Genomic DNA, 26,386 nt, shown 5'->3' with positions numbered 1-26,386 from the left:
GGCTCAAACTCAAAGATGCACCTGCCTCTGCCTCTGTTGTGCTGGGTGAGAGGCAAGAGCTTCAGGGCCTGTAATCCCAGCACTCAGTTGGCAGAGGCAGACAGATCCCTGTGAGTTCAAGGCTAGTCTGGTCTAATCTAATCTACACACCAAGTTTCAGGACAGCCAGGGCTACACAGAGAGACCGTGTCTCAAAAAAAAAGTTAATAAACAGTAATAATTAATAATAAAAAAGCCAAGAAGCGTTGGATCACTGGAACTGGAGTTACGGAATTGTGAGTCTCCATGTGGATGTCTGCAAATGGACCGCTGGTCCTCTGCAAGAACAGAAGGCGCCCTTAACCGCTGAGCCACCTCCAGAGCCTCACTGAGCGACTTTTTAAAAAGAAAGGAAAGATTTAAGTTCCTGTAAGGAGAGTTTTCTGGGGAGTGAATTTAGGAAAGGGCGCAGGGAAACTGGTTTTGGGGAAGTTGGAGTCTCCAGGTAACAGAATACTTGGCGTGTGTAGGTGAAGGCATGCAATTGCTGAGCACACAGGGGATGAGGGGAAGCGTGGGCTTTCAGGGCTGGAAGGTGCTCCCCGGGGAAGGCTGGCTTCAAACTCTTCTGCTTCCGTCTGGGAGCAAGCTCAAACCACATCCAACCAGCAAGCCACCTTAAACCAAAACAACAGCAAAAAACCTCAGCTGTGCATCGCGGCTCACATCTATAACAAAAAACAAAACAAACAAAAATAAAAAAGGCCAAATCCAGACACAAACAACGGAGTTCGGGAAGGTCTGCATTTCATACAGAAGCAGGTGAGTCAGCTGAGCAACGGCCTTCAGTGCGTTCGGTGGACGAAGGGAGGACTGACCGGGAGGCTGGAAGCTGAGCACAGGCGGGGAAGCTGAAGGCCTGACTGTAGACATGGCCAGATTCAGGAAGAAGGCCTGGGATGGAGAACCAGCACAGGGTTGGGGTCGCAGTGGTCGGCACGCGGAGCCACTGGCTCCAAGGGTCTGGGGGTGCAGCCCGAGTCTGAGATCGGGGGAGGAAAAGAGAGGACTGAGGTCTTAGTTGTGGGAAGGATGAGGTCAAAGTTTTGGAAGAGTGCGAAGGACTGTCAGGTGGAGACAGGGTTGGTTCCTTAGGGATGGCTTCAGGCCGCCTTGGGAGTCGGGTGCTAGAGTGGGTGGAAGGGGACGGGAAGGGTCAAAGGGCACACAGTGGGTCCCTGGAGGGTCAGAATGAGGAAAGAGAAAGTGTGCGGCTGGGACCAGGGAAGGAAATCGGCAATGACACCCAGGGAGGGAATGTGGGTGTGGCGGCCTCCCTGACCTCGGTCTTCCCCGCTCCCACCCTCGGCCAGGTCTCCGTCAGGAGCCTCGGTGCCTGCTCAAGGGGTCGCTGGCAGCCCCGGGGACTCGGCCCTGGCACTCCGGGGTGAGGGGACGGCCCGGGCTGCGGAGGGCTCGGTGGAGGCCTGGGCAGCGCTGGGAGAGTCGCCGGAGCGGGTGACTGTGCCCGGACGGGTTCGGGTCCCGGAAGGCGGGCCAGGCCACCCGAGGGGCTGGCGAAAGCCAGACAGGCGGCAGGCGCGCCAGGGGAAGGGCGGCGAGGGGCCTTCCGGGCCGTCGGGGGGACCTGGCTCCGCGCGACCCCGGCGTCCCCGGGGCAGGCTCGCGGCCGGGGACTTCCGAGAAGCCTCCGCCCGCTTCCCGCCGGCCGCTGCAGCCGGCAGGCGAAGGGGCGTGACCCTGGCGCTCCGGTTTCTTCCTCCTCACCTGGACAGGGGGGTGGGGGCCGACTTCCGGTGCAGGTGAGTGTCCCTCCAGTGACGTCAGGCCACCCTCCACTGCCCCCTGGTCCCGCCCCCTGCCGCGCTCCGGGTGCCCGCGGGGGCGCGTCCCCGACGGCCTACATATACGCAGGTGCGCCGCACCTGCGCGCCCGCCCGCCCGCCCGCACCTGCCGGCCCGCACCTGCGCGCCCGCCCGCCCGCGCCCGCCGCCAGCTCCCCGGGCCGCGCACCGCCGCCGGGGCCCAGGGCCCGCGCGCCCGCTCGCTCGGCCGTCTCGGAGCTCGCCGGAGGGAGCCGCCCGGCCTTCGGGGACCGCTTTTGTCCGGAACCTGCCCTTCGGGCGAAGCAGGTTTCCTCGGCTGAGAGTGTCGCCTCACCGGAGGGCACGGTCCGTGTTTACCTCGTTCAACAAGACCCGCAGCACCGGCCCAAAGCCTTTCTTTGTTTAAATTTCTTTTTTTCACTTTTCTTGTGTGGGGGTCTCGGTGCCTTGACTCTCTATCCAGATTTTCTGTGTTGCTCCCCAGATTTTGGTTTTACTGTAGGGTCGCCCTCCCGGCGCGTCCCGTCTTTCCCGAGACAAGGAAATGGCCAACTCGGGCCTGCAGCTGCTGGGCTTCTCCATGGCCCTGCTGGGCTGGGTGGCCCTGGTGGCGAGCACCGCCATCCCGCAGTGGCAGATGAGCTCCTACGCGGGCGACAACATCATCACGGCCCAGGCCATGTACAAGGGGCTCTGGATGGACTGCGTCACGCAGAGCACCGGCATGATGAGCTGCAAGATGTACGACTCGGTGCTCGCCCTGCCGGGTAAGGCCGCGGGGCCGACGGGGCGGACGCGCCCGGGTTGCCAGGGAGGAGGAAGTGGGCGCCCTGGGCGCGGAGGGGGCGGGGGGCGCGGGCTGGCACGTGAGCCCACGCCCCTCTGCCCCGCAGGAAGCGGGAGCCCGGGCGGCCGTGCCCTGCCCCTCTCCCCGGACAAAGGGGGCCGCGGGATCGCGCCCTCCTTAGACGTTGGCCGCACCGTGGCCTCTAATCTTATCGGCCGATTAGCTGAAGCCACAAACCCGGTGGCCTCGATAGCGGCCCGGAGCCGGGACACGCGCCGCCGCCGCCGCGGCCCAGGCCGGGGCCCTCGCGGCCACCTGCCTCCTCCTCGGCCCCCTTGCTCCCTTCCCCCTACCTGAGCGGTTTCGCCGAAACCTTGGCGCCCCGGGCGGGCTCCGGAGCGCAGGGCGGGGCGGGGCAGGCCTGGGTGGCGGGATGGGGCGGGAACCGTCTGCGCGGGGCCTGCTTGGTCCAGGGGCCGTGCTGGCCGCGACGGGCACGGGGCCCTGCAGGGCTGGTGGGCGCGGTCGGCCGCGCTCGGGCTGGCGCCCTCCTCAGGCTACCTGCCGCCCAGCCCTGAGCGCTCCTTCCTTCCGCCTTCTCCGCAGCGGCCTTGCAGGCCACTCGCGCCCTCATGGTGGTGTCCCTGGTGTTGGGCTTCCTGGCCATGTTTGTGGCCACCATGGGCATGAAGTGCACGCGCTGCGGGGGAGACGACAAAGTGAAGAAGGCCCGGATAGCCATGACGGGGGGCATCGTCTTCATCATCGCTGGTGAGCCGCACGACAGGGAGGCACAAAGGCTCGCTCTCGGTTTGGACCCGATTTGGTACTAAATCTTTCTTTTCTAGGCCTCGCTGCCCTGGTCGCATGCTCCTGGATTGGTCATCAGATTGTCACAGACTTTTACAACCCCTTGACGCCCATGAATGTTAAGTACGTCTCCAGTCTAAGGAGCCACATCCGTGGACTTGGGACAGGGAGGGGGACTCCAGGCCCAAGTTTTGCCTCCGTGACTTTCTCTTCCTCACAGGTACGAGTTTGGACCTGCCATCTTTATCGGCTGGGCAGGGTCTGCTCTAGTCCTCCTGGGAGGCGCACTGCTCTCTTGCTCCTGTCCTGGCAGCGAGAGCAAAGCTGCATACCGTGCGCCCCGCTCCTACCCCAAGTCCAATTCCGCCAAGGAGTATGTGTGAGCCTGTGGGCACGGTGTGGGAGCAAGGCCTCCTGGTCATGACATCTCTGAACACCATGTACAGTTCCCTTGGAGGGTGGGCGCTGGGGGGAGGGGGATTGGGAGAGGAAGACAACTCGGGGCGTGCTTTTTGTACAGTAATAAAGTTTTGGAAAGTAGGTGTCTTTTCAGGCTTCCTTTGTCCACACCTGCAGAGGAGCTGGAACCCACGCCCCCACAGGCAGGAGAATGGAGAGCCGGTGGGGACCCCAGGCTGTGGCCCCTATTTTGTCAGTTACCACCTTGTCTCAGGCTCTTCCTTGCTCTCCCCACTCCTGTGTGCCTCAATGCTGTGGTGTCTGTGCAGGTCAGGATAGCTCTGCTCCCAGGGACTGAGCTCAGGTTGCCGGGCAGGTGGCAAGTACCTTTACCTGCTCCCAGCCCTACCCACATCTCCCTGTATAAGCACTCACCAAGGAGCTTTTTCAGTTAACACACACATTACATTTTATTAAAAACGGGCCGGGAAGGACTCCTCATCTTGCTCCACAGCACAGCTCACCACACTTCTGCCCTCACTGCATGCTGCTCCCTGGCTCACACACAGGGCCTCCACAGACAGAGCAGCGAAGGCAGGGTGGGGACGCAGCAGAGCGCAGACGGCAGGCCAGTTCCGAGCCTCAGCCTCCCCTCCCATTTGTCAGATGTCTAGGTCATCATCTGGGTCTTCCTGGTCCACATCATCAAAAGCATCCAGCTCATAGAAGATGTGGCCAGATGTCCGGCCCGGCACAGGGTGCAGCAGAGCTTGCTGTCTGGGAGGGAAGAGGTGATTAAGTCAGGTCTGGACAGCTCCTTCTAGGTGGCAGTCATATTCTCTCAGGTCTTTATTCCAGAAGGAACAAAGTTCCAAGAGGAATCAGAGCACAAGTACCACCAGACCCTAGAATAGGGACTGCCTTGTACGGTTCTGACAAAACCCAAGTCCCTAGTAGCTAGCAGGCAAAGATTCCTCAGTCTTGCTTCATACCCACCCACACACTGGGCACAGAGCAAGAGGCTTTCCTGAAAGCCCGTGAACAAGCTTCCACCACACCCATGCATGCTGTGGCTTTGTCACTGCTGCCCAGAGACGAGGCCACCCCCCCACCTAGTCCAGCTCACAGGCCCCGGGTCCACTAGGGGAAGAGCTCCTCTGTCACTGTGGGAATTCTGCACAGGCCGGCGGGGACCACTCCCTAGACCTGACTCTAAAGATGGACTTCAGCCCCTATAAAGTGTTGAGGTTAATCAATAACCTGCCATCACCCCACCTTTCTGCGACCCAGGTGCTGAGATCCAAGCCCAACCTTACTTTTCAGAGCTGAACTGGAAAGGCAGAGTGAGGCTGTCTCTGGCTTCTCTTTCTTTCTTTGATAAGCGAAGGTTAAAGGTCAAATGAGTCCTGGGATCCACCTGTAGGTACAAGTGCCGTCACTGCTCAGTTTTACTTTTCACATCCCAGGCCCCCAACACCTAGAGTTTTCTTTTTTTGTTTTTCAAGACAGTTTCTCTGTCTTGGTTCTCAGTCCTGGCTGTCTTGGAACTCACTCTGTAGACCAGGCTGGCCTCGAACTCAGACATCTGCCTGCCTCTGTCTCCCGAGTGCTGGGAATAAAGGTGTGCACCCCCACTGGCAGAGCTAGTCTCTCTAGGTGTTTTTCCTTTCACCAGCCTGTAAAATCACACCCTTGTTCTGGCCCTGTCACTTTTAGATACCTGGGTTGTGTGAGGATCTGGGCGTAGCTCAGAATGGAGGGGAAGGCTCTCGTGGAGATCCAGGCTGAAGTCAGGAAGAATGGAGAACCACCATGACTAGGGAGGAAAAAAGAAAAGAAAAAAAAAAAAAAACCTAATTTTTTTGCTGTAAGGCAGCATTCTTAGTATTCTTGGTTAAGTTACTGGTTTTTTTTTTTGAGACAGGGTCTTTATGTAGCCCTGGCTGTCCTAGAACTCAGCAGTCTGCCTGCTTTTGCTTCCCAGGTGCTGGGACCACAGATGTATGCCAGCATGTCTGGATGGTTTATGAGCTCGAGTCGAGCAACCCTGAGTTCAGATCCTGGGTACGCCACCTGGGGCTCAGGCTTCATCACTTAGGTAGGTGACTTAAGCTTTACCATGCCTGGGTTTGTTTCTGAGCTTCAGAGGGAGCTCTAAAGGCTGAAGGGGGTAAACGACAGGACCACACGGAAGGGCTGCAGGTGGCGCTGAGTGTGTTTAAGGTCCTGGGTCTGATTCTCAAGCACACAGAAATGAAACACAGGAGGCCAGGCAAGATGGCATCACTTTAACCCCAACACTTGGGAGGCTGTGTGCTCAAAGCTAGTCTAGTCTTTAAAAAAAAAAAAAAAGTTCCTGGACAGAAAGGGCTACACAGTGAGACCCTGCCTCAAACAAAATGAAAACAAAATGAAACAAAAGAGAACCAACAACACAGAATTAGATCAACTTTCCATTTTGCTTCTTTTCTGAGATAGGACTTCACAGACTCTAGGCTGTCTTTCAGCCTTCTAGGTCCCTTTTAACTCCTGATTGTCCTGCCTTTATCTCCCGAGAGCATCAGTTTTTACTACACCATGCTGCCTATCTAATTTTATGTTAATCTGACACAGGCAAGAGTCATCTGAAGGGAGGAAACCTCAGCTGCCAACATGCCTCCCTAAGATCCAGCTGTCCAGTGTTTTCTTAGTGACTGATGGTGTGTGTGTGGGGGTGGCTCATGGGCTGGTGGTCCTGGGTGCTCCAAGGAGGCTGAGCAAGCCAGTAAGCAGTGCCCTCCACGGCCTCAGCATTAGCTCCTGACTCTAGGTTCCTGCCCTGTTGAGCTCCTGTCCCAGCTTCCTTCAATGAAGAAGAGCCATGTGGAAGTGTGAGCCGCACACACCTTCCCTTCTTAACTTGCTTCTGGTCACGGCGTTGCATAGCCACAGTAGAAACCCTAACTAAGACACTGGCCCTTGTTTGATCTAATCTTCAGTCTTCTCTGTTGTCTCTCCTGACCTGGTAAGTTGCACGCTGCTGAGGCCTTCGGTAGAGGATGGAGGCAGAAGTCCGGCCTGCTTTACCACTCAGAGTCACCTCTGTGTGAGCGAGGGTGCTCAGTGCCCCCAGGGGGCCAGGCCCATGGAGCTCTCCATGCAGCAGGCCCAGGACACGTACCCGCTCCACCAGGGCGTTATCACCTGGATAGTGACAAGACATGCAGAGGATGAGACACACGGGGTAGCATTTAGGTGAAGGCCTTGGAGCAGACAGTAAGGCCCACATTCTACCATAATCGGACTTACCTTGGCCAATCTTTCTCACCGCCTCACCACACTGCTCTGTGCTTCTACTATTCTACCATAATTAGCCAGTCCGAATCTGATCAGGGGACCAGTGGCTTCATGGGTTACCAAGCTGCCTGTGTGCTGTGATGTCAGGGAGCCCCTTTCCCACTGTGGCTCTTTGGGAGCATTAACTGTGCTATACTGAAGGTTTCAGCCACCTGACTTCACGTTTACTTTATGCACGTTTATGTACACATGCGTGCATCCCGTGGTGTGCGTGTGCCATGGCATCCTGTGGACATCAGAGTCTAATAGATTTAGAGACAGTTTCTTTTTCTACCACGTGGGATCCAGGTATTGAATCAGATTTGGGGGCGAGCACTGAGACCCACTGAGTCTTGCTGGGTGGCTCAATTTGGTACATTTTGATAATTCTTTTTTTTTTTTTTTTAATTTTAAAAAGTTATTTGAGACAAGGCCCCACTAGACAGCCTTGGCTGGCCCGGATCAGCTGGTCTTGAACTCATAAGAGGTGAGGCTGCCTCTGCTGGTATTAGAGGTGTGTGCCACCACAGCCAGCCCAATTAAAAAAAAAAAAAGAAAAAGAAAAAGAAAAGAATTAAAAACTGAAACCAAAACAAAACAAAGCGGCTTATTTTTATTGATGTGGGTGGGTGCCCAGAGGCCAGAAGAGGGTGTTGGTGTTGGTGTTGGATTCCCTGATGCTGGAGAAACAGGTGGTTGTCGGTGTTGAGAGCCACATTCTAGTCTGCGGGAAGAGCAGTGTAAGGGCCGCACATTCCCTGGAACTGGAGCTACAAACAGCTGTGAGCCACCACTTAGGTGCTGGGAATTGAACCGGGACCTCAAGAAGAACAGCCACTGCTTGTAACTGCTAAGCCTTTTCTGCAGCCTGACAAATCCCTTTAAGGTACCAGTGCATGGATCAAAATAACCCCTCTATTTCATATCCCTGTCAGACTGTCTTGTAACTGTTACCCATTTACTTTTATTTCTTTTGAGAAAACGTCTTATGTCGCGCAGGCTAGCCTTAAATTTGTCATTTAGTTGAGGATGACCCCTGACCCTCCACCTCTCAAGTGCTGGAATTACAGGTTATGACAGCTTACGACACTAAGGATGGACCCAAGGCTTCATGAAGGCTGTACCAGCTCAAAGTCACCTCCAGCCACATTTACTTCTTTGTACCCTGTACAACTCAAAGGCCAGGACCCGACTCTAAGGTCAGTCTTTAGTTCTCCATTATCACAACGGTCCCTCACACGGAACTGTATTCCACTTGTTGAGTAAGTGAATGAGGTGGAGACAGAGGCGAGTTGTTAAGCACGCCTGCCTGACACCCAGGAGAGAACGGCAGGGGATCAGCTCAAGGTCCATCCAATCTCTCTGCCCAGCCAGATCCTTCACCTTGATCTGGCTGGGTCATGATAGAAAACCTTAACTGACCAAATGCAGACAACAAGTGATTGTGCTGCTCAGCCCTAACTACATCTACAGCACCCAAGGTTCAGGGGCTTTTTGGAGTGGGGGGGACACTGACAGTCAGAGGAAAAGGAGGGTTTTCTCTGAGATTTCATCTCCTAGAAATGTCACAGAAGCTACACCCACTAATTCTCACCAGCATGGCTTCATAAACGAGCTGAACAAGGGAGACACCGATAGACACGAATGGAGGGAAAGAGCTCTCACAGGGGTGCAACCCTAGGCAAAGCTCTACAGGCAACTGAGGAATGCTGAGAGCAGGAGGGAGACTCCGCCCATGGGAAAAGCCCCCACTTGTTACATCACCCCAACGGGTCAGCCTTGACATCACACACATAAGGAACATTATATTAAACTAAGCAGGTTGTGGTTATATATTTAGGAATATGTATCTATGCGACAATAAAGAAAAATAACGAATTTGAGGTGGGGATGTACATGAGAAGGGCTGGTGGGAGAGAACAAAATGGGAAAACGACGTAATGATATTTTAGTTTAAAAAATTATTAAAAAAGTAAAGAAAGAAACTAAGTATACTGGGAACTTAATGTAAAAATGGGGTATGTAATCTATAAAGATGCATTCTGTGACAACATAAGGTTTTCACGAGAATAAAAAAGTTGTTTATGGTCATCCTTGGCTATATGCCCAGCTGAGGCCAGCTTTGATTTTATGGTTATGAGGGATATATGAGAGCTTATATTAAAGCAGGAGCTAGAGAGACGGCTCAGCAGTTCAGAGCACTTGGCCGCTTGTCTGGAGGACCCCAGGCCCACCACTAGCACGCACACGGTGGCTCACAACCAGCTACCCACAACTTGAGTCACGTGGACCCAATGTCCTTTTTGCCTCTCCAGACACCAGGCATCGGTGCACATGCACACATGCAGGCAAAAATCACATCAACAAATTTTCCAAAAGCAACAAAATCCTTCTACGTCTCTTAAGCTGGGTGTGGTGGTGCCATTCTGACAGCAGGAGGCAGATGCTCTGTAATTCCAGGCTACCCTGAACTACAGATCCCGTGTAAAAAAAAAAAAACCAGTAATAATAAAATACGCCAAGCAAGGCTGGAGAGAGGGCTTTAAGGGTTCACAGGGATCAGATCTGGATCCCAGCGCCCAGGTGCATGTTGCAACCCAGCTCTAAGGGGACAGCTGGGGCTTGCTGGCCTGCAGCCCTGCTGGGGTTGGTCTGGTGCTGTATGCACAAATGCTGAATTCTAACCTCAAAAGCGGGTCGAAGTCTGGAGTGCATTGTCATGCACACCAAACAATGCTGTGTAAACTTTTCCCCCCGATGTTCTCTGATTGGTTAATAAAGAAAGGCTGGACAGCCTGTAACTGGGCAGAAGAGAGGTAGGCAGAGCTTCAGGTCCTGGGCTTTGGGTCTCAAGTGTGGACCACGAGGCAGGAGAGGAAGAAAGGAAGAGAGGATGTGGTCTGATGGAGCACATCTAGCCCAGACAGAATGAATAGTGGCAGGTAACTTGGGGAGAGAGGCTGGGAAGTAACAGACTAGCTTAGAAAATCAGTTTAAACCACACCTACCCAGCTACTGTGCTGAAGCTTGTTAAAGAAATCAACAGGTCTCTGTCTCAATTACCTGGGAGCTAGCTGGGCTAGTAAAGCCCTCTAGAATTACATGTTCTACAATACCGCCTAGCTGAGAGCAGCAGAGTCCCACATCCAGGAAGAGACTCTGCCTCAAAGGAACTTACAGAGAGCCAACTGGCCCTGGTCTTGAGTGCTGGGATTAAAGGTGTGCCCCACCATGCCCAGTCACACGCAAGCATGCATGCACACTCTCCTTAAAACAAATTTACAACAAACACTCTACCCCAATCCTCCCCAAAAGGAGATGGCAGAAATTGGACGGGTGACCCCATGCCTCTGGTTGGAGTGGAAAGGGTCGACACTCTCTGGCAGAAAAAGCTGCACAGGCTTAACTAACAAAAGGGGAACCTAACCTGGGCGGACACTTCGCTGGCTCAGAGCATGTAGAGTTTGGCAGAGGGTAACACAGGGAATGTGAAACAGCAACCAGCTGAGAGAATCAAGAGCAACCGTGACAGGGCCAGGGTCCGTCCTTCTGCACAAGGCTCTCAAGGCTCCCAGTGGTCCTTCAGAGACAACGTCCCCAGGTTCTGACCAGTTAAGAGGATCTCTGAAGAGGTCATGGTAAAGCAGGCTGCAAAGAGAAAAGAGAAGACACGTTATAGCCTGAACTTCTCCCTAATTTCTGGACCCTGTTTTCTCAATTTTCACCAATACCTTAAATATTAATGAAAGCTAATTACTGAAAGGATTTAGTAGCTGACAGCACAGACTTTGGTGTATCATAACCTAAGTTCCAAGCTTGGCTTTGGACCTTGTTCCGGGTCATCTGACTGGGAATTCTACCCTTTCAAGTCCCTCTGACATTTGTTCTCCCCTAGTGTCTTAGCACAGCTCAGATTTTTGATGCTCCGTAGATACACTAGGGGGTGAACCCAGACACAACGCAAGCCTTCCTTACTAGTCGGCACACCCAAGCTGCCTTGCTGTGACGTTCTCTACACGGTAATCAATGGACTAGTGTTTCTAAAAGGCATGGCGTGACTTACTCTCCTCCGACTATCCTTGGCATAACATCTAAACTGCTATTGTACTGTGTGAGACCTTACAGTCAGGTACAGCTTTATCTGCTTGGCTTCCTCTGCCATGTCACACGTTATTCTGTTGCTGCCTTTGCCTTGAGGACAAATCTGTCAGGGTCCTGCAGTCAGTGCTGGTGCAAGCCTGCACTCTATGACTAAACTAAATCGGTGCTCGGAGTAACTCAAAGGGCAGCGTTTGGTTACTGTACATTAGGCAGGTCAGGACACACACTGCCTACCTCTTTCTATTTCCTCTACAGTCTTTGTCTTAAATGGTCGCCACTCCTCATTTCCATCAGTCCACAGCTCCCTGTAACTCCAGCTTCAGGGAACCTCATTCTCCTAAAGATCTACCTGCTCCTTTAGTTACTTTTATTAGTTTTGGGGACAGGGTCAAAATGGGTCAAGGATGACCTTGTTTGCTGAGCTGCCTGCCTAAACCTCACAAGTGCTGGGATCAGATTTTGATGAGGACAGTACACAGCTGTAGGCTGCAAATACAGGCGGCTGTCAGCCACCCTACTTAGAAGCTGGGAACCAAACTTGGGTCCTCTGCAAGGGCAGCAGGCACCAGGCCCAGCGTGAATTTATCTTTTCTTTTTAAAAAATAATTTACTTAATTTTATTTTAGGTGCACTGGTGGTTTTGAGAACATTCATGTCTGTGTGAAGGCGTCAAATCTCCTGGATCTGGAGTTACAGACAGTTGTGAGCTGCCATGTGCGGGCTGGGAATTGAACCATGGTCCTCTGGAAGAGCAGCCAGTGCTCTTAGCCAGTGCTCTTAACCAGTGAGCCATCTCTCCAGCCCCTATTAGTTTATTTTTTGGGTCAGGATCTTATTATGTAGACCAGGTTGGCCTTGAACTCCTCAGAGACCTTTCTGCTGTCCCTGCCTCCTTAGTGCTGGTAATAAGGGCATGTGCTACACTGACCATCTGGAGGATAGCAGGGATTGAATCTGGGGCCTTGAGAACACTGCTCTACCCACAGAGCTTTACCACCTCCCTTGAGACTTATTATCACTAAGTATTTACTCTGTGTATCTACATGTTACACAAAAAGTTCTCAAGCGAAAAGTTCCCACATGGAAAAAGTTTTAGAAGCCCTGTCCAGAACACTGAAGATAATTTTAAATTAAAAAATTTGCCAGATAATATGGTGGTTGCACTCCTTGAATCCCAGCACTCGGGGGACAGAGGCAGTCAAGTCTCTGTGATAGTCCAGCCTGGTCTACAAGGCGAGTTCGAAGACAGCGAAGACTACATAGAGAAACCCTGTCTTGAAAAACCAAAACCTAGTTAGAAAGCTAAAGATCATTTTTGCTAAAAACACTACCTTTTCACTTGATTCTACACATAATAAAAACAAGAGGAGTGGCTTGGTTTTCTGTTTTCTTACTGAACCATTCTCTTCACTTCAATTTTTGAATTAGAGTCCACTCACTCCAGCACTGTAAACATGTTAGTCATTTAAACATCATTTTGTCTTTGGGGCTGGAGAGGGGCTCAGTGGTAAGAGCACTTGTTGCTTTTGTGGGGATCCTGATCTGATTCCCAGCACCAGCCCCAGGGATTTAACACCTCTTCTAGTTTCTGTAAGCACCAAGGCATGCCCCTGGTACAAAACACTCATAAACGTTTAAAGTCACTTGTATTTTTAACTTATAATTATGGAAGCAGTACAAGGATACAGTCACTTAATAACCATTTGTGCCTTTAAAAGTAAATGTATCTTGTTTTATGTTTTTCACTTATTTAGACAGAGTCTCACTATGTAGCCCTGACTAGCCTAGAACTCTACTTAGACCTGGCTGGCATCTGCCTGTATCTGCCTTCACTGCAAGAATAACATGTGTACACTACCACAGCGGCCTTATGCTGTTTTTTATTGAAGAAAATTTATAAACTGGACATGGTGCTTGTAAAGGCACATGGTGGGATGAGGCAGGACGGCTGAGAGAGTACTGTGGGCTACAGAAAGAGATTAAAACAAAACAAAACAAAACCCAAATGTCCTTTTCTGAGGAAGAAAAAAGAAGTTTTGTCCAAAGATTTATTTAGCCCATTGCCCTTTGGAATTAATATTCTCTTTTTCTTTCAATTCTACCATCTACAGTCCTGAGCCTTACAATAATGCACAGAACAAACAAACTTCAAATACATTTACGAAAGATGATGGTATCAACTCTAGGAGAAACTCAGTAGTTTCTTAGTTGACTATAACCCTGAAAACATTAAAGCCAGAATGCTAATGTACATACAAGAAAAATACCCAAGAGTCTACTGCTCTCTTTTGTTAACTGAGCAAAAGCGGCTTGTCGCTTTTCATCAGTGCTGTGTCCCTTCACTCCAGTCAAGTCGGCCAGCTGGGGCTAACGTCTCTAAAACACAACTTGCTGGTGGTGTAATTTCTACTGCTCCAAGCCATACGATCCCCAGTTCTCCACAAAACGAGGCTCTGCGGTTCCCGCTGAGGAGAAGCCTTTAGCAACTGTAGTCCGAATGAGCCCGCGCAACTTCTACTTACCGGCTGTTGGCATCGGAACCCAAACCCTCGCGGAACTCTTCCTCACTCACTTCACAGCCAAGAACGTGGACTCGGTCCCCACTAGGGCAGAGAGGAGAAATGTCGAAGAGCTGGGGTCCCGGCTCCCTTCCCGGGAAGGACCAGGAGAAGCTGCGGGGTAACTCACCCGAGCGCAGCTTTCTTGACAAGAGCTTTCAGGAGACTGCGGCCCTCCCACTCCACGGAGTCTGCGGAGAGCCAAGCGGGGGTGAGCCCCACGGGGCCCTCAGGGTCCCACCGCGACTTCCACCCCTAGCCCGGCGTCTGCGGCGGCGCCCCAAGCCTCCCGACCCTCAGCCAAGCCCGGGGCCGGCCCCGCGGGCCTTCACGGCTCACCTCGGAGGAGCGCCAGGCCGCCGCCAGCCAGCAGCGCCTCCAGCATCGCTGCCGTCGCCTCCTGATGGCGTCACGGGCGAGGGGGCGGGGCGCTCCCGCGCGCGCCCGGCTCCGGGGCCCGCGGAGTCCCGACCGAGGGCCCGGCTTTTATTTCCCCAGGTCCGGCGCTCCCAGGCGGGCTCGCTCGGAGTGGCCGCTCCCGAGCGTCGGCCCGCAGCCGTGGAGCCTACATCCGCACCCTGCACGGCCGGGCCGAGGAAGGCCGTTGCAGCAGTTGCGCGTGGGCAGGGGACGAGGGTCGCGCGAGCTCCACTCCCCGAGAGGGGCCGGCCCCGGGTGACGTCACCCGTCCCCGCCCCCGCCATGTCGCTCCGGCCCCGCCCCGCGGCGGCCCCGCGCGCGTGCGCAACGCTGCAGCCCGGGTCCGAGCGCCCTCCTCCGCTCCCCTTAAGCCGACCCTCCCTCGTTAGGGCGAGTGGAGGAAACAGCGGTCCCAGGGAAGGGAGCACACGTCACTGCCGGAAGTACTGTCAGAGGGGAAGAGGAGGAGGGCGGAGGGGAGGAGGGAGCCTCTGGGCGGTAAAATGGCGCCTGTCAGAGTGGGAAGCCCAGCTGCAGAGGCTGCGGCCCCGCTCCTCAGCGGCTAGGAGGCCCCGACCTCGGGGAGGGGGAGGCCAGTCCGGCCCAGCGCTCCGCGCCTCTCGGCTCCCCCTCCCCTCCTCCCCGGCCCCCGCGCCCCGCGGCCCCGACAGCGGCCCGCCGCGCGCCGCTGCCCCCGCCCGCCCCCTTCCCGGGGCAGACCCCCAGCGCGCCTGCGCAGAGGGCCACCCTTCGCCTTCCCCTTCCCCCTCCCTCCTCCCTCCCTCCCTCCTCCCTGGCCCCCTCCCCCACCGCCCCCTCCCCCAATTCTCCATCCCCTTCCCTCCCGGTCTCGGAGGACCCCGTCCGAGCCCGACCCGTTTCGGCCTGCAGCGTACGCGAAGCCGCCGGTGCCGCTTCCCGCTCATGTGGGCCCCCGCGGGCTGCCCACGCCAGTCCCCCAGCTCCAGGTTCCGCTGGGCTCTCCCTTGGCCGGCGGTGGCTTTCTGAGCCACCCGCTCCGTGCCCATCTCTGCAGCCTCTCCTGCCGCTCGGGGCCCCCGTTCCCCCTCCCGGCGGCGGGGGGCTGCCCCCGGGGGGCTGGCGGAGCTGGGCCGCGGGGGCCCCGGGGCCGGCGGTGCCGGGGTCATCGGGATGATGCGGACGCAGTGTCTGCTAGGGCTGCGCACGTTCGTGGCCTTCGCCGCCAAGCTCTGGAGCTTCTTTATTTACCTTTTGCGGAGGCAGATCCGCACGGTGAGTTCGTGTAAGTGCTGGCAGTGCCGGGGACCTCTGTCCGCGGTGCTCGCGAAATTTTGGATGGTGTTGGGCCTCTCTGGGGCCTAGGAGGGGTGCCTTGGCCGGCGCTTTACCCGCTGGAGACGCAGGACACCTTTAAGCACGGTTCAGACGTTAATAAAAGAACCACGATTTTTGGTGGTTTTGGTTTCTCTTTTAGCCTGCCTCGATGGGATAGGATTTGGCAGCTCCTGAGGGCCTATAATGGTGCTCTCCTTAAGAAAGCTAGAGTTGTTGCTAACCAAAGCAAGAGGCGGGGAACACCTGTTCGCTGGTAGCCAGGAGGTTGATGTGGACTCCGGAAAGACCCTCCTGTTTGAAGGAGTCAAGTTCCTTTGTCAGTGGTGTGGGTGGGTAGAAGGACATATGTAACAGCGATAGATAAGGTACTTGGGGGAAAGCCTTGGGTGTGAGGGAACTCCTCCAAAAAAAGACTCTGGAAGCATGTAGTGTGTGTATATGTGTTTGTTGAGACGCAGGGCCTGAAAACGATGCTTTTACGATGGGCATCTTTAGTTGTAAGAGGCAGCACGTTAAAGTTGGGTGTCTCTAGACCTGGCTGTTGGAGCCTGCGACTGAAGGTGGGCATGTTTCTCCCAAAGACTGCAGCGATTGTGAAGGGGTTCCTGGAGTATAGGGGCTGTGTGGATGAACCCCAAGCGTCTCTGGGTTCTCCTTCTCCCTTAAGCTTTTTTCTAAGGTAAAATTTCAGCTAACATCGTTTAATGACTTATGCCCTCATGTTTTCCTCACCCCTGGGGAAAATCTCTTGAACGCAGATTCGAGGGGAAGTGGGTGGGCTGGCTGTAATCTTAGGCAGCCTAGGCCCCAGCGAGACTTCGGTGGTACAGGCAGTGGACTTGACTGAGTGGCTTAGACTTACACTTACTCTCTAGCAGTCTGTTCTGTTTCTTCCCCTTCCTGCGTTATGTGAGGATTCCTCTGGGTGGTTGTTATAAGCACATAGTCTCCTAAGATAAGGTAGGACCCAGGAAAGACCCTGGTGTGCAAGGCTGGCAGTGTGGGCCTAACTCTGTGATTTTCTTTATGTGTTGACATCTGTTCCTTTCTTTCTGACCTTGTCCTGAGAATCCTCCCTCTTCTATCGGCTCTTTTTTTTTTTTTTTTCTCTTTTCATTGTAGGGCACAGTGCTCCAGGCTAAATATTGGGAGATTAGTTACTTCCTAAGTTGTTCTCTTCTGTACATCATTGACCCCAGCCTTTGTCCTCTCTTCCCTTCCAGTCTGCTTTCTTCCCCACGCCCTTTCTGGCAGATAGTTGGAGCATTCCCTACATGCCCAGTGCAACCCGAGATAGCAGGGCAGGACACACGAGCTGTTTCAGCCCTCATCACAGGCTCAGGGAGAAAAGAAGGGCAGATGCCTTGGGATTAAAGAAGAGAGAACCTTTTGGTTTTCAAGTAGGGAATGTGTGGCCTAGGACCTAGGGATGGGTTGAAGAGCATTTGTATGTTAGAGAAAAGTGAGGAGGGAACTGCCAGGCTTTGCAGAGAAGCTCTGGGAATTAGGAAGTAGCTCCCGGAAAAGCCTTGGAGCAGCAGCGCTGGAAGCTTGAGGTAGTGATGTCTTTTTCCCTCTTCACTTTTCTGTCACAGTCCTTTCTTCACTCTGGACTTCTCTGTATCCTGTCAGCCTGCAAGTAGGACGTTTTAATGTTCTTTGCATTGCCCTGGGTACCAGGCAAAAGGAGCTCCTCAGAGTCACTGCACCTTGTGACTTGGCTAGTAGAAACACAAGTGGACAGGTGGCTGGTTAAAATAGTCTTGGTGGCCCCTGGCCAGAGGTACTGAGCTGACCTGACAACCCCTGGCTTCCCTCAGCTCCTGTTCCCTCAGTGATCCGAGGACTTCCTCTCCCAAGTCCTACTGTCTGCCCACTAAGCGTCTGAGGGCTTTGGTTCTCAGTGAGATGCTAAGGGCGACCATTGAAGAACCCTTGAAGTGTGGAGACCTGTGTTTCTTTCCTTGTTCAGTGTAGCAGGATAATACCACATTAAGACACATTCTGCTTTTAAGTCGTTGTCCTCGCCACAGTCTTTGAGGTACTGGAAAAATAGGTATGGCTGTGAGGAAATGAACTCGTGGAGTTTCCATTTTAACAAAGGAGATAAGTCTTAATTGTGCAGTCCTAGGCATGAAGGTATTTAATCCTTGTCTATTTCACCATCCTTTGAACAAGGATAGTAATAGTAGTATTAGGATTTTTGTTTTCATGGGGCTGGGAATTGACCCTAGAGTCTCTTGTTCATTAGATGAGGGCTCTACCATTGAACGTTACCTCTGTTCCTATCAGGATTATATACGAGGTCCTGAGTCATACATACAGGACCTGGCATATGGTAAATGCTCAGTACTGGCTGCTATTGCAGCCAGGAAAGATTCCTTTATGGGGCTCTAATTCTCTTCTTGCTGTTTTTAGGTAATTCAGTATCAAACTGTTCGCTATGATATTCTTCCCTTATCTCCTTTGTCCCGGAATCGACTAGGTGAGTATGCTGGGTGGAAGAGTCCTGGAGGTGGAGAGGGGCTCCCGCCCGGGGCTGCGGGTCACTTAGCGTTGTCCTTCCCATTGCACTCCAGCCCAGGTGAAGAGGAAGATCCTGGTGCTGGATCTAGATGAAACCCTTATTCACTCTCACCATGATGGGGTCCTGAGGCCTACAGTGAGGCCTGGAACACCTCCTGATTTCATCCTCAAGGTATGTGGAGCTGAGGAAATGCTTACACCTCTTACTGGTTATAGACAAACTCCATTTCCTAGTCCTCAGGGTCAGGGCTTTTCGAGACCTGGCACCAGGGTCTGCCAGCAGGAGAAAAGCATGTGGTGGGCATGGGGCAAGGCCAGCATGGCGTTGCTTAGGGGTGCCCTCACTTCTTCCCTGTTCCTCTACAGGTGGTAATAGACAAACATCCTGTCCGGTTTTTTGTCCATAAGAGACCCCATGTGGATTTCTTCTTAGAAGTGGTGAGTGTGCATGAGCTAAAGGTGACTGATGAAAGAATGGTTGTGGGGTTCTAGGTCTTTAGGGGATGTGGAGGAAAAGGTGCGAGATTGGGATAGTACTCCAGGGTTCTCTAGTGGAAGAGAGCCAATGTAACCACACACACACACACACACGTATATATATATATAAAAACAGGGTCAAGTTGTGTCAGACCTGAGAAGCTGAGAAACTCGGTAACTGCTCAGTCCTTGAGGCTGGGTGGCTCAGCAGCGGAACAGCCCCACAGTGGTTGACGGTCCCAGTCTGGTGCTGAAAACCTGGATGGCTCCTGAGAGCTGCTGGTCCTTCGCTAATAGCAGGTGCCTGGAAGTGCTGGCTGTGGCGTCAGTGCGGGAGCAGCGCAGCCGCGGGGTGAGGGCACAATGGAGGAGGAAAGGCCTGGTGAGCAAGAGGCAGACAGCGCTCCTTTCCTGGTGCCTTCTTACCTGGCTGCTAGCAGAGGCTTCTACCAACACGGGGGGTCTGGGGGCCCACCTCAGCGATGGCAGCCAGGGCAGTTCTTGAGTTGAGCTCCCTGTCTGCGGCTTCTAACCTGTGGCAAATTGACATTAAAGCCAAACACCTCAATCCATCCTTTGCCACTTGACAAGTTAACACGTTACCATAACCCTGGGCAGGAGATGGCTCAGTGATGCCATGTAGGACTTAGAAACACATACCGAGTTTGGCTGCCAGCTCTAGAGTCAGCCTCAGCCTTCCAGACCATAACTTGTGTGCCAACCCAGAGGAGATACTTTCCAGAAGATCCCACCTCTGCTTGCTTATTTATTATGTATGCCGTGTTCTGCCTCCCTGTACACCTGCACCCCAGAAGGGGCCACCGGATCTCATTATAGATGGTTGTGAGCCACCATGTGGGTGCTGGAAACCAGGACCTCTGGATGAGCAGCCAGTGCTCTTAACCTCTGAACCATCTCTCCAGCACAGCTGGTCTCTTCTTAATCATAGCTGATCTCCAGCCCCAGCTAACCAATATGCATGTGTCCCATCAAAGGATAGATTCCTTTTCCACAAACTTTTGTTGTTATTTGAGACAGGGTCTCTCTATGTAGTCCTGACTGTCTTGAACTCACTGTATAGACTAGGCTACCCTCAAATTCAGAGAACCTCTTGCTCCTGCCTCTGCCCATGCAGTGGTGGGATTAAAGTTAGGTGTGCTACCATCCCTGGCCTTGGTCCATAGATCTCTTTTTATTAAAGAGTTTGCATTTTTAGGTATATGTGAGTGCCTGCGTCTGCGTCTGTGTACCATGTGTATGCCTAGTGTCCATGGCAGCCGGTTACTGGATCACCTAGAACTGGAGTTACAGGCAGGCTAGTTGCGAGCTGCCTGATGTGGGTGCTGTGTCCTCAGATTCTTAGTCCAGAATACTATATTAACAGCTCTGGTAGTCTGGGATTTCCTCTGAGAGTGTAAGCCAGGCTTCTGTGCTCTGCAGAGTTCTCAGGATTGTCTTGTAAGCTCTTCCAGAATAGCCCATTAATATGGGTCAGTGGCTTCTCCAGTGCAAAAGTTCCAAATGCTTCTACAGTTCTTCCCCAGATCAACACAGTCAGCAAGATCCCATTCTCTGCTGCCACTCCCTGTAGGGTCCTCTAGAGGAAGAGAACAGATAGGATGAACGGGTATTGAAAGGACTTATTCAGTTTACATTAAAATAGTAATGAGCTGTCTTCCACCTGAGCGGCCGAGCACCTGGAGGCTGCTGTGTCCTTGTGGTTGGAGAGGTGAACAACTTGATATGATAGTTGCTTAGTCCACGGAGGCCAGTGCTGTCCTTGGCCAGCTTGTCCTGGGTTGCGTAAGGTAGCCAATAGAAAGCAAGCCAGGAAGTGGCATCCCCCTGTGGTCTCCTAGTTCCCGCCCCTAAGGTTCCTGCCTGGACTTCCCTCAGTGATGGAGTGTGACCTGGGAGTTCTGAGATGAAATAGACCTTTCCTCCTCGTGTTGTTTTTAGTCCGTGTTTAATTACAGCAGAGACAATGGGTAAGGGCAGTATAAAGGAGAGGCTTTAGGGAGGGAAGGGAAGAGCTTTCAGTAGCTGGGACTGCAGTGCCGCCTTCTCTCACAGGCATCCTGCGCTTTTCTGTTTGTAGCTCTGAATCTTAAGGGTCTCGGTTGCTGCAGACACTGAGGTTGAAAGTTTGCATTTTCACAGACATTTGATGTTACTGGAAGGCTGAGGCTGAGAAAGAAATGTTGTGTGTAAATTTCATTGACTTTGTATGACAGCCTTCTTCCTCTCCAATCTCCTTCAGGTAAGCCAGTGGTATGAGCTTGTGGTGTTCACAGCAAGCATGGAGATTTATGGCTCTGCTGTGGCAGACAAACTGGACAACAGCAGAAGCATCTTGAAGAGGAGGTATTACAGACAGGTAGGGGCCGGCTGCCAGGGCGGGAGGCGGGAGGGCGGGTGGATGTGCACCACACAGCCCTCTCCTTTTCAGCACTGCACTTTGGAGCTGGGCAGCTACATCAAAGACCTCTCTGTGGTCCACAGTGACCTTTCAAGCATTGTGATCCTGGATAATTCCCCCGGGGCTTACAGGAGCCACCCAGGTACGGGAAAAGGTGGTGAGTCTGCGGGGACAGAAGGTGGTTCTGAGTCAGGCTCTCATATAAGCCAGACTGGCCTAACCTGACTCTACTTTAGATCTAGGCTCTGGAGGTAGAACCCAGAGCCTCACACTAAATCCTAGGCAAGCACTATACTAGTCAGCTGTACCCCTAACTCCTTAAGGGGTTGAATGCAAAGAGCCGTAGTCCCAGAGTTTGGATTCCCTACTGTACTACAGATCTGAATGTCAGTTGTCTATTTCAATGCGATGTCCACTCTTTCGTGACCATTTTATAAAGGGGACTTCCCTGTCAGCGCCCTCCAAGTGAAGCGCAGTGGCAGGTGGCCAGAGCTCTGGCTGCACTGCTGTGAGAGCTGTTGATTCTGGCTAACATTTGAAGACAAGTCAGGGTTTTGTTTTGCTGGTTGGTGACTTGGTGGGTAAAGTGTAGGGGCTTTTGTTAATATTCAGGAAAAACTCACAGGCTATCTTGAGTTCTTTGCCTCTTCTCAACTGTAATTTTACTTACCTAGACAATGCCATCCCCATCAAATCCTGGTTCAGTGACCCCAGTGACACAGCCCTTCTCAACCTTCTCCCAATGCTGGACGCCCTCAGGTAAAGGGAGGGACCTCTAGGTCCTTTTTGGTCTTTTTTTCCTTTTTGAGACAAATTCTTTTTCTGTAGCCCATTCTGGCTTGGAACTTGCTTCCTGTTTCAGCTTCTCAAGTGCTGGGACTACAGGTGCACTCTTATCGGGCAACACTCGGGTTGCCAAGGAAAAGAGGGGGCGGGATCAAGTGTTTGGCCAAGACTTCTCCCTCCAGAGCGCGTTGTTTTAGTCACTTGGCGTCTGTGAATTGCGCCTGTCACTGTGTGAAGGTGGTGTGGAGTTCTGCCATTGCTGTCCTCGAGACTGCACTGTGCTAGAGTGAGGGGCCAGCTGTGAGATATCCCACTCATTCCTGTCACTGTCCTTCCAGGTTCACTGCTGATGTCCGTTCTGTGCTGAGCAGAAACCTTCATCAACACAGGCTCTGGTGACAGCTGCCCCCCCTCCACCTGAGTTGGGGTGGGGGGGAGGGGGAGGGAGAACTCGGATGCCGCCTGTTGCCCTGTCCAATGTGAGGACTGCCTGGGCAGAGTCTGCCCTCCCGTCCCTCTGCCCTGGGAGCCCTACACTCTTCCGGAGTCTGGATGGACACATGGGCCAGACTTAAGCAGCCTCACTCTTCGCGTTGACACTCCATGGAAGTGCCAGACTGGGACAGGCCAAGGCCTTGGAGAACTCAAACTGTCTGGTGGAGAGGCAGGACTGGCCAGAGTGACAGACATATCCCAGAGGCTCAAAAGAAGCCAAGTCAACTTTGTTGTGATTTGATTTTTTAAAAACTCTTGTACAAAACTGATCTAATTCTTCACTCCTGCTCCAAGGGCTGGGCTGTGGGTGGGGGACTGGGATGCTGGGCCACTGGGGCTTCCTCAGACTTGTCCTTCCCTTGATTTTCCTCAGTTTTTCTTTCCCAATCCCCTGATACCTGTAATCAGCTCCCTTCTCTTCCTCTTTTAAACCGTGCATTATAACTTTGAAACCAAAGCTGCCCTAGGTCCTTCTCTGACGTTTTTTGGAAGTGGAGGGCACTTTGCTCACATCTGCCCTGCCCGTGAAGAGGGCAGATGCTGTTCGGAGTTGTGGGATTCAGTACCGGGAAAGGCCCCCAGTGAGGGGATGGGCCCTGACGGTAGTGGAGGAGCACACTTCAGAGGAGGATAAGGAAGGCTGAACCAGAGCGGTGTGGATCCCTTAAAGGGCCTACCGCGGGAGAGCAGCCGGCTTGGTCTGGGAGGTTGACGTGGACAGGCTAACGAGGGCGCTGCCCGTGGCTGTTGGCACTCCAGCAGCAAGCTCGGGGCGGACCCCTCCTTCCTGGCGCCGCCTCTCCAGAGCCGGGCCTACTTCCTAGCACCCGCCACGTGATGCTCCGCCCTTTCCTGAGGTCACATGATTTTAACTACACCCTCAGGACGTGTTCCTCCGCCCCGCCGTAGTCCCTGTCCTTTGGACCTCTGCAATTCCTATTGGTTCACACACCGCGAGCCCTGGGCGCCCTGGGCGCGTCTGCAGCCCTCGTCGCTGTCTGTCTGACGGTGTCAGGCACCGGCAGCGTGGGCACTACTTTGTTTTGGTGTCAACGGCCGCCTTCAGCGTAGCAACACGTTTCGTGAATACCCAGACTTGTAATTTTTTTTTTTTCTGCTTTATCCAACGTAGTTTCCGAAAAGAACTGGGGAACCAAGTCTCATGCCGGTCACTCGCCATCCCAGTGCGTCCCCAGCCTCGTCCTGCGGGGCTGCCAGGGGAAAGGGTTTTCCGTAAACTTAAAAGCACAGCAGTCTTCTCTGCGCTGTCACCCGCGTAACCCGCACGCTGATTCCAAAGCGGTTACGCCGGCGGCGCAAGAGGGCCGGGCTGCGCGGCGCTACGCCGGCGGCGCTAGCGAGCCGAGCCGGTGGCGTAAGTCCGCAGGCGGGGCCGCTCCCGACGGGCGGGGGCGGGGTTGGTGAATAGGGAAGTGGCGCAAATTCGTGGATCGCTCCGCAGAGTCTGTTCGTCGAAGCCGCCTCCGCCGCCGCCCCCTGTCCCGGCCCCCCCCCTGGGTTCCCTCAGCCCAGCTCGGTCCAGCCCGGTTCTCGGGAGAATGAAGTTCGTGTACAAAGAGGAGCATCCGTTCGAGAAGCGCCGTTCTGAGGGCGAGAAAATCCGAAAGAAATATCCAGACCGGGTCCCGGTAAGGACAGTAGCCAGGGCCGAGCCTGCTGACGCTGTCGCCACAAGCTAGGCTTGAGTCTGGGGCAGCGGAGGTCAGGTTCCAGCCCGCCGTGGGGTCACAAGTCTGAGCCTGTTGTCTCTGGCACCAGGGCTGAGAAAGCTGTAGAAGCAGAGCTGGGACTGAGGTGTGGACAGGAGAGAGACCTTGGCATTTGCCAGGATGGAGGCCTTTGGTGAGCTTCACAGCAGGGTTTCCATGGCCGGCCTCCCAGCTAGCTCGATTTAAGGTCGATCTTGACCCGAACAAGTTATCCCGTTTCTCTGATGAAAATACTTATTGTGATGTGCCGTTCTGGGATCAGTTCTCAGTATTTAGGTGAGCCAGTGAGGCCAGGATCTCTGGACTCTGCGGTGTGCATAAGGATGAGGAGGAATGAGATTGCAGGAGATTTCAGTACGGGGAATACTGTGCCCTGAGTTTTTCCTTAAGGTACTGCGTTCTTTGTGTCTTCTCATTCTTACCTTCCTTTCCTCAGGTGATAGTGGAAAAAGCTCCCAAAGCTCGGATAGGAGATCTGGACAAAAAGAAATACCTGGTGCCTTCTGATCTTACAGGTGGGAGCTTGACCCGAGAGGCACTCTTCCTTCTGTGGGTGGGCACGCCATGTCAGTGGGAGGAGGCTTCAGCTGCCAGCTGTTTTCTGGAGGCGCCGATGGCCTCCGTGACGCTCTTGCATCCCGTTTTTGGCAGTTGGTCAATTCTACTTCTTGATCCGGAAGCGAATTCATCTCCGCGCTGAGGATGCCTTGTTTTTCTTTGTCAACAACGTCATTCCACCCACCAGTGCCACGATGGGGCAGCTGTACCAGGTATCTAGTACTTTGGAAGTAATGGGGTGTTTGGAGAGCTGCCGGCTTGGATGCAGGGAAGTATAGGTCAGAGGTTCCTGTGGTAGCTGGCTTACTAGATTTACCGAGTCAGCTTGCACCAGGTTGGGATTTTAGCAGCAGTGTGCGCTCGGATGGAGAGAAGAGCGTGCGCTCAAAGACTTGTTTTGACTGAGATTCTTTTTTTCCCAAGCCCCTTTCCCTCATCCAGGATGTCAGAGCACAGTTTGAGAGTTTTGTTTTGTTTTCTGGGATAGGGTTTCTCTTTGTAGCCCTGGCTCTTTTGGAAGTGTTCTGTAGGCCAGCCTGGCCTCAGATCTTCCTGCTTCTGCCTCCCTGAGGGCTGGGATTAAAGGGGTGGAAGGCCCTACCTTGCATAACAGCTGCAGGCGGTGCACAGCTTTAGTTCTGTTCCTCCTCAGGAGGCCGAGGCTTGTCTCGGTCAAGCACAGCTGGTTCTCCACATGATTTTAACCCCATCACTCAGGAGGCAGAGGCTAGGAATCCCTTGGGAGTCTGAGCCTCTCCTGGTGAGTCAGAGATATAATGAGACCCTGTCTCAAAAACAAAAACTAAAGAACCAAACACACATACCAAAAGGAAGCAAATAACCACTTGAGAGGCAGAGACAGTAGTGTCTTGAGTTGGAAGCCACTGGTTATATAGTGAGTTTTAATTTAAGGTCAGCATTTCTTAAAGGAGAGAGAGAAAATTAGAATGAGAAACCCACTGGGTTTAAATGTGTAGCCCTGGAACTCTTTCTGTGGAGCAGGCTAGCACAGAGATTCTCCTGCCCCCACCTCAAGGAATGGCATTAAAGAGGCGCACCACCACTGCCCAGCCGGATGGCGTTTCTTGTTTCCCTTTGTACAGTTGCTAGGTAGGTACTTTCTGGGTGATATAGCTTCAAGTCCATTTCGAGTCAGGTTCTTAACTTACCTTGGTGGCCTTGAAGTTTCAGTCCTTCCCAGGCCAGGCTTAAGAGAATGAGTCTTGAGGAATGTCTTGGTGAATAGTTGGCGTAACTAGGCGCGGGTTGCCTTAACAGCCTTTTTTGCTTTTACTTCAGGAACACCATGAAGAAGACTTCTTTCTATACATTGCCTACAGTGATGAAAGCGTCTACGGTCTGTGAAGCTGCTGTACCAGAGGTGGGGGCTCCATTCTGCAAAGAGAGGTGGCTCTCCTTCCTTGACATCCGCTTCCTCCTTCAGTCGAAAACACCATCTCCTTTCTTCAGGACCTGCACTTAATGTTTGAGGCTGTCTCTCCAGACCTCTCCCAGGAGGGGTGATGGCAGACCCAGCTTCTGTACATCTCCTCCCCGTTTGCCCTGTTCCCACTCCGCTTTACACTTCTGATTGTCGGTCTCTGTCACATCTGATTGTTTGGTTTCTGTTCCCTTTCTAACTGCCCACTGGGCTCAGAACCCCAACAGTCCCTTCCTCTCACCGCCTTCTTTTTGGTGGGGTAGATGGAAGGGGTTGACGTGGGGGGAGGGAGGGGAGGCACACCAATAAAGAAGAAACCACCGAGCTGAATTGAACTTGCTCTGTGTCGCTCCACCTTTGTTCGTGCGTTTCAAGGACTCAAGGTCGTGAACTTAAGTGGTGGGAGAGGAGAAGGAGCGA

At 53.4% G+C, this 26,386-nt stretch overlaps 4 protein-coding genes and 1 long non-coding RNA gene across 6 annotated transcripts; 3 read left to right on the top strand and 2 right to left on the bottom strand.

The window, feature by feature from the left end:
• Positions 1–769: 769 nt before the first annotated feature.
• Positions 770–3,110, bottom strand: LOC132646267 (uncharacterized). The gene is made up of 2 exons (XR_009584378.1): positions 2,968–3,110; positions 770–933 (listed from the first exon to the last, which is right to left on the bottom strand). It is a non-coding gene; the product is annotated as an uncharacterized LOC132646267 (long non-coding RNA).
• Cldn7 (claudin 7) lies at positions 1,988–3,964 on the top strand. The gene is made up of 5 exons (XM_021648182.2): positions 1,988–2,172; positions 2,312–2,594; positions 3,221–3,385; positions 3,463–3,547; positions 3,645–3,964. Exons 2-5 carry the CDS (start codon positions 2,372–2,374, stop codon positions 3,805–3,807), a joined length of 636 nt encoding a protein of 211 aa, XP_021503857.1. The 5' UTR covers positions 1,988–2,172; positions 2,312–2,371; the 3' UTR covers positions 3,808–3,964.
• Positions 3,965–4,266: 302 nt separating this feature from the next.
• Elp5 (elongator acetyltransferase complex subunit 5) lies at positions 4,267–14,516 on the bottom strand. Of its 2 annotated transcripts, XM_021648146.2 has the most exons (8): positions 14,137–14,474; positions 13,928–13,988; positions 13,762–13,842; positions 10,566–10,786; positions 6,825–7,006; positions 5,544–5,639; positions 5,140–5,240; positions 4,267–4,600 (listed from the first exon to the last, which is right to left on the bottom strand). In XM_021648146.2, the coding sequence occupies exons 1-8, from the start codon at positions 14,180–14,182 to the stop codon at positions 4,486–4,488; spliced, it is 903 nt and encodes a 300-aa protein (XP_021503821.1). In that variant the 5' UTR covers positions 14,183–14,474; the 3' UTR covers positions 4,267–4,485. The 2 variants fall into 2 exon arrangements, with proteins under 2 accessions (XP_021503821.1, XP_021503823.1); XM_021648148.2 differs by lacking the exon at positions 13,928–13,988 and having other exon boundaries at positions 14,137–14,516.
• An 822-nt stretch (positions 14,517–15,338) lies between these two features.
• Positions 15,339–22,694, top strand: Ctdnep1 (CTD nuclear envelope phosphatase 1). Its single transcript, XM_021648149.2, has 8 exons — positions 15,339–15,471; positions 17,953–18,019; positions 18,114–18,232; positions 18,427–18,498; positions 20,798–20,914; positions 20,987–21,098; positions 21,631–21,715; positions 22,081–22,694. Exons 1-8 carry the CDS (start codon positions 15,370–15,372, stop codon positions 22,139–22,141), a joined length of 735 nt encoding a protein of 244 aa, XP_021503824.1. The 5' UTR covers positions 15,339–15,369; the 3' UTR covers positions 22,142–22,694.
• Positions 22,695–23,454: 760 nt separating this feature from the next.
• Positions 23,455–26,301, top strand: Gabarap (GABA type A receptor-associated protein). The gene is made up of 4 exons (XM_021648217.2): positions 23,455–23,886; positions 24,404–24,482; positions 24,619–24,737; positions 25,825–26,301. The coding sequence occupies exons 1-4, from the start codon at positions 23,797–23,799 to the stop codon at positions 25,888–25,890; spliced, it is 354 nt and encodes a 117-aa protein (XP_021503892.1). The 5' UTR covers positions 23,455–23,796; the 3' UTR covers positions 25,891–26,301.
• Positions 26,302–26,386: the final 85 nt, after the last annotated feature.

Source organism: Meriones unguiculatus, chromosome 11, assembly GCF_030254825.1.
Source record: "Meriones unguiculatus strain TT.TT164.6M chromosome 11, Bangor_MerUng_6.1, whole genome shotgun sequence".
NCBI classification, from domain to species: domain Eukaryota; kingdom Metazoa; phylum Chordata; class Mammalia; order Rodentia; family Muridae; genus Meriones; species Meriones unguiculatus.
The sequence above is the reverse complement of the archived record's forward strand: the minus strand, read 5'-3'. Positions and strand labels throughout refer to the sequence as shown.

What these genes read in the sequence shown, in the direction of transcription:
- Gabarap (XM_021648217.2), top strand. Translation starts at nt 23,797, where the DNA reads ATGAAGTTCGTGTACAAAGAGGAGCATCCGTTCGAGAAGCGCCGTTCT. An exon ending in AATATCCAGACCGGGTCCCG is followed by an intron (nt 23,887 to 24,403) that starts GTAAGGACAGTA and finishes TCCTTTCCTCAG; the next exon opens with GTGATAGTGGAAAAAGCTCC. An exon ending in CGATGGGGCAGCTGTACCAG is followed by an intron (nt 24,738 to 25,824) that starts GTATCTAGTACT and finishes CTTTTACTTCAG; the next exon opens with GAACACCATGAAGAAGACTT.
- Elp5 (XM_021648148.2), bottom strand. Translation starts at nt 14,501, where the DNA reads ATGGCGGGGGCGGGGACGGGTGACGTCACCCGGGGCCGGCCCCTCTCG. An exon ending in CGGCCTGGCGCTCCTCCGAG is followed by an intron (nt 13,843 to 14,136) that starts GTGAGCCGTGAA and finishes TCTCTGCCCTAG; the next exon opens with TGGGGACCGAGTCCACGTTC. An exon ending in CAGATCCTCACACAACCCAG is followed by an intron (nt 5,241 to 5,543) that starts GTATCTAAAAGT and finishes TTGTACCTACAG; the next exon opens with GTGGATCCCAGGACTCATTT.
- Cldn7 (XM_021648182.2), top strand. Translation starts at nt 2,372, where the DNA reads ATGGCCAACTCGGGCCTGCAGCTGCTGGGCTTCTCCATGGCCCTGCTG. An exon ending in CATCGTCTTCATCATCGCTG is followed by an intron (nt 3,386 to 3,462) that starts GTGAGCCGCACG and finishes TTTCTTTTCTAG; the next exon opens with GCCTCGCTGCCCTGGTCGCA. An exon ending in TTGACGCCCATGAATGTTAA is followed by an intron (nt 3,548 to 3,644) that starts GTACGTCTCCAG and finishes TCTTCCTCACAG; the next exon opens with GTACGAGTTTGGACCTGCCA.
- Ctdnep1 (XM_021648149.2), top strand. Translation starts at nt 15,370, where the DNA reads ATGATGCGGACGCAGTGTCTGCTAGGGCTGCGCACGTTCGTGGCCTTC. An exon ending in TTTGTCCCGGAATCGACTAG is followed by an intron (nt 18,020 to 18,113) that starts GTGAGTATGCTG and finishes ATTGCACTCCAG; the next exon opens with CCCAGGTGAAGAGGAAGATC. An exon ending in CTCCTGATTTCATCCTCAAG is followed by an intron (nt 18,233 to 18,426) that starts GTATGTGGAGCT and finishes GTTCCTCTACAG; the next exon opens with GTGGTAATAGACAAACATCC.